General features: G+C 44.2%; 1 protein-coding gene across 6 annotated transcripts; it reads left to right on the forward strand.

Moving 5' to 3' along the window:
* Positions 1-10: 10 nt before the first annotated feature.
* On the forward strand, positions 11-16,595 carry LOC110985020 (uncharacterized). 6 transcript variants are annotated; one of them, XM_087142472.1, is made up of 17 exons: positions 11-98; positions 203-267; positions 1,310-1,359; positions 1,952-2,030; positions 2,492-3,863; positions 4,571-4,728; positions 5,333-5,412; positions 6,554-6,687; positions 7,071-7,164; positions 7,909-8,045; positions 8,913-9,109; positions 9,977-12,087; positions 12,290-12,357; positions 12,485-12,621; positions 13,539-13,717; positions 14,386-14,470; positions 14,907-16,595. In XM_087142472.1, the coding sequence occupies exons 2-17, from the start codon at positions 265-267 to the stop codon at positions 15,060-15,062; spliced, it is 5,040 nt and encodes a 1,679-aa protein (XP_086998598.1). In that variant the 5' UTR covers positions 11-98; positions 203-264; the 3' UTR covers positions 15,063-16,595. The 6 variants fall into 6 exon arrangements, 4 of the variants coding, with proteins under 4 accessions (XP_086998598.1, XP_086998591.1, XP_086998601.1 ...); XR_015426809.1 differs by having other exon boundaries at positions 22-267; positions 14,907-15,282; positions 15,322-16,595; XR_015426810.1 differs by having other exon boundaries at positions 22-267; positions 14,907-15,243; positions 15,284-16,595.
* Positions 16,596-19,608: the final 3,013 nt, after the last annotated feature.

Consider the following 19,608-nt stretch of genomic DNA (forward strand, 5'->3'; position numbering starts at 1 on the left):
GTAAGGATACCAGACTATTGTTTGAGCGCGGAACGTTTCTTCATGTTCTTCATGTTCTCGTTTCAATTGTCAATGCGTACGGAACTTGGAAAATTTGGGTAGGCCTAGCTCTTTTAAGTTCTTAAAAAACGGATCTAGCAGTAGCAGTATTTCCGGTTTCGTCTTGAGTTGTACCATTTCTTCCCTTTTTTGTGGATAACAGCATGGAGGTACCGGGGGTAGGAAAAGAAGAGTAACGAAACATCGATTGATAGCCTTGGTCACATGGTGAGTGTATCCATGGTTGACATTAGCTAAGCGGAGCGTTCGTAATTCCCCTTTTTCGATTTTGGACGGGATCGTCGTACTAACGCTCCACGCCTGTACATATAATATAGGCCTAGTAATGTTGAAACGGTTCTCAACAAATCCAAAATACTGGCTTCCGTCAATGTCCATACGGTAAATGCCAACATCAAACGGTTGGGGCTTCAATGATAATTCTGACTTAAAGTCTGTCAAAATCCGACCGTTTTGCTCAACACATGCACTGCACTTGAACTTTTCACCGCCTGTACCTTTCGAATGCGCGTATCGAGATTTATAATACGCAATATCTCTATCAATGCTATACCTTGTGATTCAGGCTAAGCTTTGCATAGGGACCACCGTCTCTGGCATGGACTGGTTCCTTTTGTGCCCTGCTTATCCATTGAAAACAGTGTATTGATGTAAGGCATCTCTTATGTAACTACGCAAAAGCTTGCCCCAAATCACTTGGTATAGCAACAGTGTCCTCAGTGTGAAGAATACTGTTTGGGTATTGAATTCATACTGTCCAAAGATGGCTGTTCTGTCAAAATTACCTAATGTTTGTTTGAATCTCCAAAATGCACAAGACCCATTTAAAACAGATGAGAACAAGGGCAGACGTTTGCGTTGAAAGAAATGGGGGGGGCATGTTGAAAGACCCGGGGTTGCTGCAAGAAAGCCCCAAACGGTGGTTGTCTTTGAATCAATGATTTTGGTAGGGTACTTCACACTTTGCAAACCTGCGTGATGCATCAGATGCAAAGCCATTTCTGACACCGTCCATTAAATCACTTTGTGCTCAGTCATGTATGACAGAAATTTAGATTTCTTGGTGTAATATGAAAGAGGACATCACACTGAAACCTTTTCAAAAAATAATTAGTTTGCATTCAAGAAACAGATTAATTAATCTCGGTTTCCTGTTTTTTAAGACACCCTGTACAGTGTACATATACTAATTTGGATTTCAAGCCAATGTGTTCCTTCTGTTTTTCCCTTCCTCCATGATACAACAAAGGCAACAATGGAAGGACAGTTTCTCAGCCATCCAGAATCTACTCGGTCTAGGTGAGAATAATTATTCATCCCTTTTTTCATCTGGCAATTACTGTGTGAGGACTTGGCCCTTCTGAAAGGCTGGTTTTTGTGTACTTGGCACAAAAGTTAATGTGAAGGTGATATGAGGTTGTGAGGACTTTACAGAATTTGACATTTTTAAGCCCAGCCACTATTGGTACATGTAAATTTTGGGTGCATCTCCAACCTCCAGACCATATTGGTTTTCCTGTAACTTGTGACTTTCTTATTTAAAGGGGCTTGTTTTGTTTCAAAATAGCATCATTTTGCTCAGTCCTAGAAAGTCATTAGTAAAACTTTAAATATCCATTGCAGGTACATGTAACCTCAAAACATTGACACAGTAGAAGCTAGTCCAATAAAGTACCACTGTTGGATCTCTGGTGGTTGGCAACCTCAAAGGGCATTAGGCCAAAGAAATGCATGTACCCACAGTCCAACTGTTGTTTCCAGTTGTACTCGCCAGACTTCTCACTCTGACATTCGTTATAAATGTGTGTTGAGGTGGCCTAGACCCAAAAAATACTGTAGAATCAGGAATAGTACATTGATGTAAATCCCCTGTTTTCCTTGTTTTTGTTAGGTCTGTCATTAAACCAGTTCCACTACACAGCTATGTGGACCAGTTTGAGAGGTTGTATCAGCAGAGCCCAATGGCCAAGGCAAGTCGGTAACTCGGATGTCATGAGGGGGTTGATTGAATCGAGCTGCTGGGCACCGACTGGTATGCCAAGCATGGGAAATGTGGGGCAAGCAAAATTAGGTCACTGTCCAGATTGTCAGGCTGAGATTTGCTTGTGGATGGAGTTGTGATGAAATTGGCCAAGATGTCCTCGGTAGATTCCTGAAGTAGTCATTCCTGTTAATATCAGGACCCATTTCTTTCAAGGTCCAAACAGTGTCCAATTCAACATTTCATCACTTTTGTGTTGTCAAAGGTGTAAAGTAAGCACTAACACTTCTTACATCACAGCTGCTGGCTGCTTGGAGGCACTGTTGCCCAGTCATCAATCAGTTTAGGCCATTCTGGTCAAGGTTTGGGGTCATTGGCAGATGCAGTGGGGGCACGGAATAGCGACTCATTCTCTTACAATGACCAGTCGATTCTTGTCAACCCCTACAGATTTTTCAACAAGGACTGACCCAGTCAACTACTCCTAAGGGGCTTGTTCCTCAGGACAGTCGGGCTGGGAACTCCACAGCAGCTAAAAGTATCAAGCTGGCCATATCTTCCACGAAGGGAAGACCCCCAGGAGCTCCGTATACAGTCAAAGATGCCCGTCCCAAGGATGACGTCAGCATTGAACTCGAGGTAAACGCCAGCGCGGGTTCAGGCATCGAATTGGGGGAGTGTTCGTTGATTAGGACAAGTGGCGAAAGCCACGACACGTCTGGGACATCTCAGTCTAATGGAATTGTTTGTGATGATGTTGTCTCAGACTCCTCAATAAACCAGGGAGAAGTCGGGATCGGTGTGAAGACGCTGCTTTCTCCGCAGCCCAAAGTGCAAGGTCCCTCTAGGCAGAATGAGGAAAAGACGATGAGGAGAAAGCGAGCTCCTAACCTGCACAATCTGATCAAGAGGCTGACATCCCCCAGCAAGGCAGTTGCTGCCACTCCTTCTAAAAAGCACACAGGGAGTTGTGTTAATGATGTATCCGAAGTGATGCATGAGGAGGAGATGGACGGTGATAGAGAAAGTGTCTTGGACAATACTCCCAGGAACTCACAAGGGGAAATTGATCATGAATGGCAAGACTCCTGTGATGTAGATACGTCTGAGCTGGAACCAGTTACTTACTCGGGAGCTACGAAGAGGACAAGGCAAACGAGGTCAAGTTCTCAGCTGGACGTAGACCCAGTGTCAATCATGTCCCCAAAAGATACGCCGATCCCCAGCGGCTCAGGCAGTAAGAGGAAATGTGTGCCACAGCGGCGACTTTTGCATGACCTCCGTCTGGCCACCAACCGAGATCTCGCCAGCCAATCTCCTGGGGCATCGGAACGGAACATGGAGTACCGAATGAGACCTGTCGACCTCCATCCTGGCGACAAGAAGTCTGCAAAATCTGACGACGAATGCCCGGGGCACGAGGACACTCCCCAAACTGGCCTGGAATGTTATACCGCCCCATCAGGGGGACCTGCAAGCCGCGAAGCTGCATTTGCCGAAGAGACCCCGGTCAATCAGAGAGCTGTCGGGAAGACCAGATCCAAGGGAAGAAGGCCGGATATCGGTGGAGTGATCAAGAGCTTACAGGCAGGGCAGGAGCTGGGTGTAGACACCCCAAGATCAGAAGTACCATACACTGAAATCACGCTCACTAGCACCCTGAAGGAGGATGAGACCAAACAACACAAGGCTTCTTCGTCACCAGTGGGTGGACCAGACGAGAATGTCCATTGTAAGGGGGCAGATGATAAGGAAGACAAGATTGAGGGAGAGGAAGGAAGAGCCGAGAATGAAGACATGAGGGAGGAAACCAAAGACACTGGTAAGAACAAAGTATCCCTTGATTTGACTCAGGTATGGGTAGTTATTAAACTGGTGAGGGAAGAGCAATTTTTTTAGTATGTTCAACATCGTAGGTAGTACAGGGGTGAGATTTATTAGGACTTTTCCGGATTTTAGGATTTTTTTCATTAGGATTTTCCTGATAACAGAATTTTCAAACAATCTGTTGTTTTAAATCTGGACTATCCCAAGTTTGTGATTTTTTGTTACATAGAAAGGTTGATATAGGACACAAGAAAAGGGTGTTTCATTGGGCAAATACAAATGTATAACAGGGACCCTACACTGCAGTGGGGTCCTCAGAAATAAGAGGGACCCTACACTGCAGTGGGGTCCTCAGAACTAACAGGGACCCTACACTGCAGTGGGGTCCTCAGAACTAACAGGGACCCTACACTGCAGTGGGGTCCTCAGAAATAAGAGGGACCCTGCACTGCAATGGGGTCCTCGGAGCAATAACAGGGACCCTACACTGCAGTGGGGTCCTCAGAAATAACAGGGACCCTACACTGCAGCGGGGTCCTCAGAATAACAAGGACCCTACACTGCAGTGGGGTCCTCAGAAATAACAGGGATCCTACACTGCATCCTCAGAACTTTTGTTGATGACTTTGTGGATTTTTTACTTTTTCATCCAATCTCACCCCTGGTAGTCAAGTTAAGTGTGTAAACCTGTTTCCCATCCAGCAACATCCAGAGACTCGGCTGAAACGGAGTATAAGGTCAAGAGGTCAACACGTGGACAGACGGAGAGACTGACCAACAAGCAGCCAGTACTAAGGGGACAGCGGGACAAACAGGAATACAAAGAGATGACTCAACCTGAAACACTGCAAGTTCCAAAGGTTAGCGCCAGGCTTGTGATGTTTAACCGAAAATTCCTCGTTGAAAGGAAAATCTATAGAATACCCCATTAGATTTCTTAATGACTTTGGGGGTAGTGCTATTTGAGCTGAAAATTTCAACTTTTGAAACAAGGCAAGATATACTTTTCCCTTTTTAATACAGAGTACGGCCTAAGTCAAAAGTGCATGTACTGATTCGTTAGAGCCCTTTGAATCATATTTGTTCGATATTTACTTCCATAATCTGGTTTTTTTTTTTCAACACCGGGGTGAACAAACAGCAATATTTACCGCCACAGCAGGCCATGTGCGGCGGCCGAGTTCAACACACACTCTGCCTCCACAAACTCTGTGTGTGTACAAAATAAATGGTGGGTTAGCATGTCATGAAGTTGGCCAGAAGTTATAGTCAAGCGGCACATCGCAGCTTAACCCGCCAGTCATGCCTGTGTACAGATACGATCCAATCATGTTCACACATCCTATGTACTCTACACACAACGTGGTATGGAGTGGTACCTTTGTACGTGTAACTGTCAACAAATGATTTCTGGAATATTTCAGACCCCCAGTCACTGTCCCTTTCCTTTTTCCTCACTTTCAGAAACCAGAGACAATAATCAATAGATGGATCATCAAGCCTGTCCCTTCTTGTAAGGGAGTGTGTGTAGAGGGCCACAGGATGTAAGTACATGCCTGAACAAATCCCTCTCCACCTCTCCACCTGTGCATGGTGCACTGTCACTGTAGACTTACTATAAAGTTCATGCACAAGGATTATCAAATTTTCACCGAGCTGTCATAATGCAGGTGTGAATACATTACAGTCGACTCTCGGTAATACGAGGTCTGGTAAGACGAGATTCCGGTTAAGACGAGTATATTTGCCGGTCCCGACTGAATTATGCACATTCCTATGAGGAAAAAAATCCATAATACGAGCTCGCTTGTTATGAGATTCCGTTCAAGACGAGCATTTTGGGGGCCCCAGTTGCGTGCAAATGTATTGTTATCCGTCTAATTAGCACAAGCGTTTTTGAAGGCAACTTGTCAATCAGTCAATCCTTTGAATTCGGAAAGGCGCTTCCGTAATTGATTGTGTACGGCAGTAAAGCACTGCGGTTTTCACTCACCAAGTGAAGCCCTCTACTGGCCGATCCACACCACCAATAACTGGTTCCCGCCGTTTTTGTGCAACAAGCGCAGCACTGATGTTGGTTACCACCTAAAATGTTAATGTACTTACGTGCGTGCGTTATATGACGATCTCATCGCGCTGGGGTCGTAAAACGGCATCGCTCCAATCATGCATCCTCCAACTCGACTTGACCAGTTTCTTCGTTCTTATATTACGTTATTGTTCTTTGTTTCAAGTTTTTATTCATAAAAAGTACAGTTATTTCTCACTTTCATAAACATAAACTGTTTTGAAATTAAATTCCAAACCACACGTATGTGCATACAAAGTACATGTTGGCCTACATGTATGTACAGGAAGTTGTACCTGATGTACGCTTAACGATGCGGTCGATCGGTTACACATGCGACAAGCGGGACAGCAGCTTTCGCGTAAGACGAGGTCCGGATAATACGAGCTAATTTAGAAAGGCTCAAAGCCCTTGTATTAACGAGAGTCGACTGTATTAGCATTACTCATGTGCATTTTGCATATTTTAACCAACCACCTCCACATTTGTTCCAACAGTTGTCGGAAATGGTCAGAAAGTGTCTGATGTTTCAGCTTCTGAAAGAAGACTGCCGGCATAGGAAACCAAAGAAAAAGTACTGATACATTTTTTGATTTTGTCAATTTCTTTGACGTTAGCGGTGATAAAGAGGACCAGTTTTGGCACAGCACATCCATCATGGTGCGTATCACCCCGCGTCTGCTGGCCACCAAGTCTGGCGCCCTCTACCGCTTGGCTGGTAAAATGGACCGCGCACTGACAATGGAGCAAGGTAGAGTAGACATGGTTATCGGAATTCCTGCGTCAGAAAACCAGTCACTTCTAAAATGTGAGACGCGTCAGTGTTGCCAAATTATAATGATTTTGGTGTGTTATTACTTAAAATCCTTCATCGTTGAAGAAACACTGAAAATGAAATAGTACGTAAGCTCATTGTCTTAACGTAAAAAGTCCAAATGTCTTTCTTCCATTAGCATCAAACGGTCATTCATTGTTTTGTATCATTTATCTGATAAAAGAACCTGTCGCATGGACCAGTGTGGTACAAGATAACGTCTGTATAAAGGTCTACCATTGAACCTGAGTTTCCCCATTTTGGTTCCCATTTATTTTTGTCGTTTCTTTTTGTTCCCCTCATTCTTGTCTTTGGTGTAGGCTTCTCAGAATCATTAGTACGCAGTTTCCAGAAAGGGTTTCCCGCCAATTGGAGAGAGTTGCTGTACAACTACTACTTGAACGAAGAAAAGAAGTGGGTATTAATTTTGATTCATGAAAAAAAGTTCCTTGAATTAAGATCGAAGTGAAGGAAATGACAAGTCTTCAGTACGGAGGACTGTTCTCAAAGTATGTAATAATTCTGTGATACGCATGAAATTTCCGTTTGCTTGTATCAATTGAAATTCACAGCATGGGAATGGGATATGGCAGCTGCCATTTGCTCTGAGGGTGTGGATTTTTACATGATGGTGACCATCCTTTGGTGGAAGCTCACTGTGTTTGCTCACACAGGTGTTTGCACGGTTGGGGTGGGACATGCATGCGCAACCAATATCTGTTTGAATGTACGGGTCGTCGCATGTGCGCTGGGCGCTTGCATGAGCCCGGTTGAAAAACTTCACACCGGCCTGTCTCTTGCTGATGAGGGTACACTTCAAATCAGGGTGGATTGGGTACATGTATTTGATGTTGCCAGCGCTGAGCACACACAATCAATTCCTGCTGGGTTATATGGCCTTCGCATGTGCACCGGCTACCCGGTCAAAATGGTCCCAACCAATCTCTTTCTTGTTAGCGTGGGGGGGGGGCTACTTCTGTACAAAACAAACTATCCAGGAATGCTGTATTACCAATCTGTTCACAGTAAACAGGATGAAAAGTGGCAGTGGATCGAAAGGAATTTCTTGTTGCTATTTGACCTTGTGACTTGAAACAACGGAATAGCCGCTCTGCAGCTTTCAATGATTTGAGAGTAGCTTGGCTCCTTTTTTATCAGGAAAGAACAGCAGAAATGGAGTAGTTCTTTGGTGGAGAAGGAGCCACTCGGAGTGACTCCAGGACCAAGGCGGTCTGATGTCACCGTCCCCGATTCCCTACAGAAAGGAAAGAAAAAGAACCCGATAGAAGTCACCCGTAAGTGTCGCACTTTTTGTGGAAATACTCCACACTAGGTTTTGGTCTGAGTTTTCAACGCTTTGTTTGCCTACCACAAGAATAATTTGTACAGACAGATGAACTGGATTCTGTCAAGCGCTGCGAGTATACTCCTAGTACGCAACAGGCTTTTGTATTGTGAATTGACAAGACAAATAAACCGCTTGGTAGTTTTGAGGGTGCACTTGACCAATATTGGGAACGACCCTGTGACATCCAAAGATGAGCGCAAATGTGATGTCATCCTGGGAAGAAAACCTCCGCGGGAATTAGATTTTTTTACACAAAAATGCTGGAATTTTTATATTCTCTGACCTTGTCCCCTTTTTGTTGGTGAATCAGTTCACATTTTTAATACATTGACACCAAAAGGGTTGTTTTTAGTTTCCATACATGGGTAATTCCAGAAAATAGGGGTCCATTTTTTTTTTTGTGTCCCTGTCACATGTGACATATGATTTTTTAAGTTGGGAACACATTTTCTAATTTCCTAGAGTGATGAATTAATGCAAATTACCTGCCAAACAAATAGTAATAGTTTGAAATCAATTCCAGTGATACTTCCATGTCAAATAAACAAGGGTCAGATGTAACAGAGACACAAAAATGTCACACCTTTGGAACCCTGACTTCTAGAATTACCCACGTGCACTTTAAAAAAGTAGTAGCACAAAGAGTGTGTGTAAGAAAAATACATCCCTCGCAGGCATTCCAAAATGTCTCTGAGGTACTGGTGAGGTCATGGCAGTACCTCACTGCCTTTGATAGACTATTCCTCATTTGGCGAGATGTAAAAGATTCCTCCCAGATCAAACATCCCCAGTCTTTTGCATTGCTCAACCTCAGCTCAGAACCTCCGCGTGAAGGACCTCCGACGCTCCAGCAGCGGCCGGCTGATCAAGCCTCCCCTGGCCTACTGGACTGGGCAGCGCGTCCGCCACAACACCTCGCTGGACGTCGTGGAGATCCTCCTGGGCAGCGAGGACTGCACCTCCTCCTCCATCAACCAGATCAGCCTGCAGGACTCCCTGGAGCTGGGGCCCGTACGTAACTTGGGTTGCATGGGCTTTGTACACGAACAGTAGAGTCCACTTTCACACCTAAAGTCTATTGAGTAGCGAAGTGTGACGTCATTTGAACCAGGAAGGGTGTTGCAATGAATGGAGTATGCGCACGGTGCTGGTTCTCACGCTAATGTATTTTATACTCATACATGGTGTATTCACTGCGGTACTTAAGTCAAGACCATTCATTGATTTCCATTCCAAGGCTAAATAGGACATGCATATGCTATACAGACGGTGTGGATATTGAAAACGTTGGCAGCTGTGTAGTGAGGGTTCACGGGGGTTGGCACGTATTATCTCTTAGCTCTATCTCAGTTTGGGGTATCCAGTATAAGCCAGATCAAGCTGGTCATATATTTACATAGCAACGACTGTGTGCACACAGGTTTATGGATGTTTGGCACCAGACATGCTGAGCATGTATGATCAATTTCTGTTTGAATGTACAGTCCTTGCATATGTCCTGGGCATCAGTGTACGAGCGTGGTTGGAAAACCGCCTACTGGCCTGTCTCTTTTTTGCAGGTGAGGGTGCATATCAACTTGGGGCTGAAAGGCTAATCTGTCTTGGAGATTATTTGATATGCATGTGCTAGTGTGGTGTGACCATCGATACCGCATAAAAAGACCAGATGGGCAGTGGGTTCACATGTGGCCATTTACTTTGCGACGACTGTACGCCATTTTGTGATCCCTCATGGACCCACAGAGAATGAACATACATGTAAAGTTTACAGCTAAATGCGACTTTTTACACGACTGGGGTAAGTGCAGTTATACTACACTGACATGAGCTTATTTGGTTATCCTTTAAGAATCTGTAACCTTTTTGTTCCCACCACAGAGAGAAAAGAGAGCAATCAAACGCTCTGCCAACACCAGTAAGCTTCATGCATCGTCAGCGGGAAGGAAGCACAGACGGCAGTTGAAAACTGAGCACAGTGGTGCCGACGAGGAAGGCTCATCTTGTCTGGATCCAGAGGCCGAGACAAGCAAAGGAGACGGTGAATATGGCCATGGTGCCAAATTGCCAGCATCAGAGAGGAAAAGTAAACACAGTCCTCGAGGAACTGGGCCCAAACGAGGAGACAGGAGGAGGATTGTCCAGTTGAAGGGTACAATCACTGATTCTTCCGACAACATGGAAGTCCCAGCCTCCAACAGACACGATGACGAAGACCCTCTAGTGCTGAAGTCAAGGAGAAAGTCCAGATACCCACGCAAGAATCTAAAGAATAGATGGCGGGAAGAAATGCAAGAATCTGCGGAAAGCTGCAGCTTAGATTATCCTGTTGCAGATGTAGAGACCGACAACACAGCCTCAACAAGCTCTGTGAAGCCACTTGAAGATCCTGAAATTAATGACGTGAAGCACAAAAAGAATGAGAGGGTGAAGATTCAATTGTCAAGTCAGCGGCAAGGGAGTAGGCAGCCTCCCCCTCCGAAAAAAGAAAGAGCCAGAAGGGACAAAGGGAGGGTATCATCTCAACCTCAGCCCAGAGCATGCATTTCACCCCTTTATTATCTATTCAGCCCACCATCAGAGGTAGAAAGTTCTCACTCTGCGAGCCAACCTGCTCTTGGTAAAACTCCCACCAGCAGATGGAAGAACATTGGTGATGCAAGCAGTAGCATTGTTGGCTGCGCCTCTGACTCGGAGAAAAACAGTGAGAGCCGCGGGAGGAAAGTCACAAATGAAGAGGGAGAGAAAATGAAGTTGTCTAGGGGAGACGGGTCCGGAGAGTCGCTTGGATCGTTGAACCTTCAAGAGGAGATCCTGGCCGTCGTTGAGAAGCACAAACAAGGCAGGATCGCTCGGATGAGAGAGCGGAGCTCTAAGATCAGAGCACCATCCACTAGGGACCAGTCCAGTGTCGGGAAGTTAGCGAGCGCTTCGGACGTCTATGAGCTGAGCGACGATGAGGAGGATGAACCTATAAAGCCGAAGAGAGTTCCTTACGTTCCCCACGGTGCGTCCACCAACACTACTACGGGAGAGTCGGTCAGCAACTGGAGTGAGGAAGGAGATAAGAGTGTCAACATGACATGGGTGACCAGAGCCAAACCATACAGGCGGATCTATGGGACCCTGGAAGATCCCCAATATCGAACTGATGAAACCTCCACAGAAACCACCACCATTAACACAACCACCACTGGTGAAACAGACGACAGCATCGTCAATCCTTTAAACTCTGACAGAGAAACAACCACTACCAAGAGTAGTTGCGACGAGGAAGCCTTGATGTTGCAAACAAGAGGCCAGAAGAAAATGCTCAGTACTCGTCAGAAAGGGACAAGGGCAAGAATGGTCAGCAGGCCAGTCCTAGACCAGACGTCGGAGGATGAGCAAGACCAGCTCTCCCAGAAGCCTTTCACTTCGAGGAGCCTGAAGAGAACAAAGCAAAAACGCACCCCTCCAGAGACCTCATCTGAAGACACGGACAACACGCTCGAAGGGCAAGACACAGCAATCTCCCCGAGGCAGCAGGCTGCATCTGAAGACACAGATGAGACAATCAAAGTCCTGGAAGGACCCATGCAGAGAGGCCGAAGCAAGAAAGCCATCGTCATCCAGAGGCATCAGCCCAGGCGGAACTGCAAGAAGAGTGGAAGTGAGTCGGACTCACATCAACCTGTCAAAGAAGCCCGGAAACCTGCAGCCCAAAGCAGAAAAAAGCCAGCACCTTCCCGGAGAAAAGGTCTTCTTGAACAAAGCCCGGAGGAGACAACTTCTGAATGTGAAAGATGGATTCCAGGCCAAAATGGAAAAGGCAAATTGGGCTCTGACACAACATCAAGAGATTCTCATGGGACACGAAGGGGGGCTCCAAGAAGGTTGGATGTAGAGGGAGAGCCAGTCAGAGGAACATCCAGGATTGAAGCGGATGGAAAGTCAGAGTTTGAGAATAAGATGGGCGTGCATCAGAAAGACGAACCAGCTCATCCTCGAAGGTGAGCTCCATTTAAAATTGGGAGTCTTGGATACACTCACAAGATCACTGACAGTTTTCTTTCAACAGAGATCTCAGCACTTTGAGTACAGGTTTATTGAACACTCCCAAACCCGAAGAACAGACTGGATCACTTTACCACCAGGTTGACTAATGTGGCCAAATAATTAACACTGCACAAGTTTTTCTCATTTGTTTTTCAGCGCCATCGAATCTAGTGCAACAAAGCATTCCAAACAACAGTCCAAACAGCAGGCGAACCATGCACAGGGTAAGATAAGATGAAGGGACCGTTGGGAACCAATTGCTGTTTTGTAATCCACATTGAAGGCCACAATTGGCAGACAGGTAAAAAGAGTCCTTTCACTTTGAAGAAAAATCCTTTGTCCTGTTTGCAGCCGCCATCGTGCTAACAGCCAAGGTTGGTACTATGAAGCGTAAACGACAGCTACGGGACCTCGTGGAGCAGCACAATCGGGGATATGAAGATGACATCTTTGACTCCACCCCTTTCAAGAAGCAGAAGAAGCTGAAGGTCAGTCTGGCACCTGCCCATCCATGTTCATGGTGATCCAACTCTCAAGCTGAGTGCTTGACTGCCCTTGATAAATTTTTCTTTAACCCCCTCACACCGGGAGACGTCGACAGCCACGGCCTTGTGTGAGGATTAGTGCATACGGCACATACATGCTATTCATCATGCACCTGCTGTTTCAATGTGGGCCTGCTGCTGGACAAGGCTTTGCATACTGGGCATACCGCAGCCCAGCAGTCGCGGTCAAAAGAATCCCGGCGTTAAGAGGTTTAATTCTCCCAAAGTTTCCTTTTGATATTGTGACGTAAGCCTTCCCAGATCCATGAGGAACAGAGAGACTGCGTTGATCTTTGCCCTTGGTGTCTTGCATTTTGCACCATGGAGCCCACTCCCAAGATTTATGCACATTCAGCTGAAAATTGACTCCAAAAGTCCTCATTCCTTCAACTAACAGGTGGAGGATTCAAAAAGGGTTTCCTGCTCATTCGGTGGATACGTGCCAGCACGGATCCTGTTGCTTGGTATCATGAAAGAGCTTACCCCTCTTTTGATAGTCATATGCTGCCGAAGCCCAGAACCTGGACCGTGTTCCGTGCAACACGTCAGAGTGTGCAATGCTTTGCTATCATTTCTAATTTCCATCCATTGGGAAATAGTTGGTAAACTGCAGCAATACTTGCATTTGTACGTTGCTGAATTCTTCAGTGGCATTTTATACTAACCTGACACACCTGGGCACCACACTCTGGCTAACCAGTTTTGAAATCGAGGTGCCCCTCTGTGACTGAATGAAACCAAGAGAGAGCCAACAAACCACATGCCTACTTATGGCATTTTATTCATAACTCCACTGCACTGATCCAGTAACCTCCTCCAACCCCCAGTGACACCCCTGACATTCTCCGACTGTACCTTAGATACCTCTTGGCGAGTGGGACACCGAAGAAGACAGCCACGAGGGCAGTGTCGGCAAGACACCTGGCTCGGCTCGGTTCAAGACACCCAGCCTACGCTATCAAGGGGTGCTGCCCCTGTCCGACAAGAAGACGCCCTACTCCAACCTCATCAGCCCTGGTCTGCTGCCCTCAGTTGACAGGTAAGACCTTTTCCAATCCAGAATTCTGCAATCGGCTTGTTTATCTGTTCATTTATTTGTTTAGTGTTTATTAGCATCCATTTCTGGTCATGAATTAAGGGGCTCTTCAAAAACACCTGTGACGCTACTCTAGCTTGCAAGCCTGAAACCTGTTGAGAGGAGACGATGCGGAAATGTTCAGATTGAGATGTGGGGAAAAAACCCTTGACAAATATACCAGAGGAAGGCTAAAGGATTAGACAGGAAATGGAAACCCAATCCATATGTGAAGTAGGCAAAACTCAAGCCTGGGTTACCGACTGGAAGGCGAGAAAAATACCCTTATGACAAAGGAACAATATGGAACAATTTCTATTCAACACCGTTCAATAAGAGTTGATCACTTTGTGAAAAACCTTCCACATGTACATGTATATTTATGAATTGTGGTCAAATGTCACCATGGTAACTTAGGCACTGGTTCCCTACTGGCTCCCATTATTCTATAGTGTAGTTTAATCCTTGTCAACGGTTTACATTGCCCAGTGAGGATGACGTTCATTGGAACAAGTTGTATAAAGATGTGGAAAAGATTTCAGTTTACTCAGTGGAACTGTTAAGAATAGAATGATCATGTTGTGTACTTCGTTTTGACCCAGTGGTTTATTCTGTAATGTGTCATCCCATAGGAAGCACGTTGATCAGTATATATATGGTCTCCAAAAAAAGAAGAAGGGTCATGGGCTAGTGCAAAGGCCCTACACAACGAAGAAGGTGAGTGGAACACTCATAATATTATATTAAACTGAAGTAGTTCACATCGGAGGCTGTGGAAATATGATCTTAGTGGTCTACACAAACAAGGAAGGCTTATGGTGTACACTGCCATGGGTGCCATGAGTCACTGTCGGGGGGGTGTGCCATGAGTCACTGTCGGGGGGGGGACATGTATACAAGCTTATCCCCAATTTTTTTTGGCACATATGCAAACAAAAGTCTCAGAAGTCTATGAAGGCGGACGGTGTGTTCTAACTAGGACTAGCCTCTCGGGAAGTTACCTGTGTGTATGAAATATTTTGTAGCTGGAACAAGTCACCCAAACTGTCTTTTCTCTGCAATCAACCAAATAATACATGCATGCAGGATTTGATGGAATTCGTTCAAGGCTTCATGCCCACTTTTTTCCCCTGTGACTTTCTTCACCGTGCAGCCCACTGGCGTCTCCGGGAGTAAAGGCAAACCTGGCAGGACATCATTTACTCGAGCCCTGGCAGACAAGGCGGGGGACATGTTTGACGTCACTCCCGTGTCTGATTCGGATCCAGATGAAGATCACGATTACTATTGGTCGGACGAAGAACATTGAAGATTAATGAGCTCATTGTGAACTGCTGTTTCCAGATTTGGAAAACTGCTCCAGTGAAGTTTGGATTTCTCGCTGAGATTTGGATCTCCATTTTTCTGAAAAAACATACAAAGTTCAGGAAAACTTTCAGTCACCAGCTTTGCAGTGTGTTAATTGACAGGGTTCCCCTGGCCTGCAAAAAGTCATGGAAATTTGTTTTCGTTTTCCAGGCCTGCAAAAAGTCATGGAAATTTGTTTTCGTTTTCCAGGCCTGGAAAAGTCATGGAATTTTTCAAACATAATGTGTGATTTCTATTAGCAGATATAAGTGCATAAAATGCGTGATTTTATTCGCAACTTTAAAGTCTGGATAGTCCAAGAAATTGGTCATTGAATCATGGATATTCATAATTTGGTCATGGAAAAGTCATGGAATTTATTTGTCCTGTAGGTGCAGGAACCCTGATTGAGTTCTGTCGCGAGTCTGTTCACAATTCCACTCACAAGAAGCCAGGACTGTGCAGAATTATCAAATCTTAAAATGTTGTTTTCAAACTCCAACCCTCAGAGGTGAACATCAGGAAAATCAACAGGGAAAACCTACAAAAGTGCCTTTTAATGCCGTGTTTTAAGGATTTTGGGAGCAGCCTGAGAGGCAGCAAATGCATATGCCCAACAGCTGGGCCAACATAAATGGATTACTTTTTATTACTTTGTGGTCCATGATTTCGCTGTAACTAAGGGAACGGATTCTGGACCAAACATCATTTAGACTGTCCACCTCTTTTAGGCGAGAAACTGCTGCCCTTAAATTCAGTGAGGTATTACTGTCTGACAAAGATGAGTGTGTCATATCAGTTTTGGTGGGGGTTCGGGATAACCAAACATTTGACCAAATATTCAACCAAATTCCTAATCCTGAATAGTGTGACATATGCCGTAGTCGATCTTACCCACGCATGGCCTGCAACACCTTGACTTAATTTCTTTGTACGTAGGAATGAAAATTGTCACTCTGAGTCTTGTTTTTTTCCATGTTTCTGCTTTCATCTCTCTGCATTTTTGATTATGTTTCACTTGGGAAGTTTTTCCATGCCTCTAGGCATGAATTGTTTCTTTCCGATAAAAAGATAATCTGGTTTTTTTTGTGTTTGCTTTTTAACATTTTTTAAATGGATGCAATCTTTCAGCACTGTTGCAGCGTGACAGTATTTTACCATCTTTGTTCTGTCTGTCTTCGAGAAAAATTGAATTGTTTATTAATCACCCTTAAAAGGACAAGGTTCCTTTCTTGGCAATTTACCCAGTTGCCAGTTTTGTGTTTGTTTTTTCCTGAAGTTACTGGGCATTTCATGCAGCCGTAGTGGTGGATTTTATTTGTCTTTTTTCTCTGGAAGATACCAATGACTGCTGTTCATTGAAATGTATCACCGTCTACCTTGACTAATATCCTGTATAGATGTCAATTACGAACCAGGCATAGAAATGAAGACCTATGTAACGTGCACATGTATTTCAGTTCACACATCAGATATAAAGACTAGATACACTAAATATCGGTTGTGAAGGATTCTGTGTTAGTAGTTGTTCGTAATATTCAATTTTGAATTACTTTAATATTGAAGAGCCCTTAACCTTAAAACAGCCGGGGTATTTCGGACCATTTCACATCTGTGAAGGGGGGGGGGATAATGGGACTAGGCTATACCAAGCCAGATTTTACGAAAAGCATGTAAAACCACCCCTTTTTAGCCAAAAAAGTAGAGTTTCAACTCGACCTGACACACAGTGTTGTTACTGTCATTTGAAGATGAAGGCCTCGCGCCAGCCCGCGCGCATTTAGTACAGCGGTGGAACATTATGTATTTCTGCCAGACTTTTTTCAGAAATAATGTAACAATAAGGTATGTGCCGTTTTCACAAAATTGGTGTCAAAATGACTGCAAAGAGTTAGCGTACCTCAAAGGCATCCTAATGGCTCGGCTTATGAACAACATGCACTGCGGAGATATCGGGAAACAAAATGCCGAGGGGCGGATTTTGCCCCAGGCTCGTTTCAAGTTAACATGGTTCAGTGAAAATTGAAAATTTGGTTTGATGGCAGGAACATTTACAAGAACTGCAATAAGAAATTTAAGTCTATCTATGCAAATTATCTTCGCGTACCTTTGTATAATCCAGTCTCATAGTGGTTGTCTATTTGCTCCTGTAAAACTTGCTTGTAGTTTACAGATATTAACTTTGTTAAATGATTGCTGACTTATACCGTGAAACGGCTGTTAACGCATTTTAAACTTACAAATCTAGGAAGTTCAGCCAGTTTTTTTTAGAATGATAAACAAAAAAGGCAGTTACTCAGATAATCTCTGCGTTCTCTGGATAATAAAACCTTACCCCCAATGCAACATACAAGAAAAATCCAAAGTGAATTTGCCTTGGGTGGGTTATAAAAAAATCAGAAAGTCGGAGGTAATTTGAAATGTGGTCATCGGAATTCTGATAAAGAAGGACTTTTTGGCACTCTTATTTACACCGTTAATTTCTTTTATATTTCTAGCCTAAAAGAGACTTCCAAAGAATCTGTAAAATTTTGCAGCAATTGTGCACCAACTGTGGACTGTTTATAAGTTAATTTGAAAAGGAATATTTTTTATGGCTTGAGTGATTTACTCCAAATTAGAATTAAGACTTCAGATGATGTTTTTGTACTAGGCTTAATCAGTCTTTATTTCTGGTTCTAAAAAGAGTGAAGCAGTCATCACAATTTGGCTAAAGGTAAACGAGAACACCACATTTCTTTGAAGACACGCTTTGTTATTTTTCATTAAACTTATTTTACATGATTGGACTTTCTGACCTTAAACATGGGGAAGTGCGTAAGTTTTGGATCTAAAACTCTAACTCCATGTATCCTGATTCCGAGGACTGTGTACAACAGAACTAGGGAAAGTCACGAAGTCCAGAAGCGACAAACGTTGCATAGCCCTCCTCACCTGAAAAAGGTGGTTTTGCTTTGACAATCGGTTGAGGGATTCGCCAATACGGGCCTTTCACAATAGTCTGCCTCCAAGAGTTTGCAACGCGTTGGCCAATCACAGTGCGTGAAATCTGTCGCGTTTGGAAAGGGTCGACAGATTTTGCGCGTTGTGATTGGCCAACGCGTTGCAAACTCTTGGAGGCGCACTATTGTGAATAATCGCCCATATTCTCTAGTTCACACCGATACTCCCGGTCAGTCCTTTCAGAAACTGTTCCGACACAAATGAAAAGACGTACACTCAGGTCAACTGAACATGTGTATTAGATTTCAACACATGAAATAAATGTATTTTAACACGTGGACAATTTCTGGAAGTGGAGGGCTTTTTATAACGTGTCGCCATGACATGCGGCAGCATCTGCCACTGCCATGCATTGAAGCTGCATTATTTTTTACAGGCCCGCGCTTAATACCACGCATGCGACACATTGTACATGTACATAGAGCACGCTCTTTGTGGATTGCAGGCCTACATGTATTAGGTGTGTCATGCATGGTCCGGGCCTGGCGAAGCTCATGTGTAAGCACCAAAAAAAGGACAATATCATGTCAAATGACAGAATGACAGTCATAAATGGTTTCGAAAAACCATACCTTCAAAGACTTCTATAAGATGTGGCATGCCCCATAAATAAACACCATGTGTTCTCCATCTTCAGCCCTTTTGCCGTAGCATGCTTACCGGCCATTCACTCACGGCGTGCAAAACCATGCTTGCAAGGCGAAGGGAAGGGCATGTTACAGAACTTCAGTACTTTTTTTTTACCTATTTTAGTACATTGTATGTTTTAACATGATTTAAGACTAGTAAACAGGTTGTCATTTTAAATTTTACATTATTAGCTAAGTATAGCACTTATCATTTGATGACTTTTACCTAAACTATGTTTTTTTAATTTTTAATTTTTTACTCAATTTTTTTACCTCTATTTTTTAGAGTGTTCCTGTTGTCTGAGATATCACGCAAACAGAACTTGGGATGGGGCAAGGATCTCTTTGTCAGACTCATTCACTGGATTCAAGCAGTTCACCTCCAAGTTTGTAAAAAAAAAAGCGTCGGTGGTGTGATCGTAAGGAAATTCTGAATTCCGAAACTATTTCATGGGGAACGTGAATATTGAGCTAATGCAGTCGCACAAATGTGTCTTCCGAGAGGCCCTTAAGGACATGTATTTCCCATTGTCTGAAATTTCACGCGATAAAGAACAGGGGGACATGTTTAGGGAACAAGTATCTCTGTCCTTTACCAATGCATTTAGCCTTTGGCAGTAACCTCCATGGCCATAAAAGTGGCCGCAGGTGTGAACCTTTGTACTCCGGTGTTTCGAAACCGTTTAATAAGGAGAACATTAACTCTTGAACACTCTTTCAACTAATATTTCAGAGATCCTATTTAGAACAACGAGCTCACAAATTCCGTCAGGGAATCTTGACTTTGCGTGACGTGCGTAAGCAGGGTTAGACAGTTTATCATATACAAGAAGAACGTGGGATACATTTTGGGAACAAGGATCTCCTTGTCTCAAA

The sequence above is a fragment of the Acanthaster planci genome, linkage group LG01 (assembly GCF_054643075.1).
Source record: "Acanthaster planci isolate LZ-2023a linkage group LG01, COTS_SCS, whole genome shotgun sequence".
In the NCBI taxonomy this organism is placed as follows: domain Eukaryota; kingdom Metazoa; phylum Echinodermata; class Asteroidea; order Valvatida; family Acanthasteridae; genus Acanthaster; species Acanthaster planci.

Coding starts and splice junctions, on each gene's coding strand:
- LOC110985020 (XM_087142472.1), top strand. Junction 4,729..5,332: donor AAACACTGCAAGTTCCAAAG/GTTAGCGCCAGG, acceptor CCTCACTTTCAG/AAACCAGAGACAATAATCAA. Junction 13,718..14,385: donor CTGCTGCCCTCAGTTGACAG/GTAAGACCTTTT, acceptor GTCATCCCATAG/GAAGCACGTTGATCAGTATA.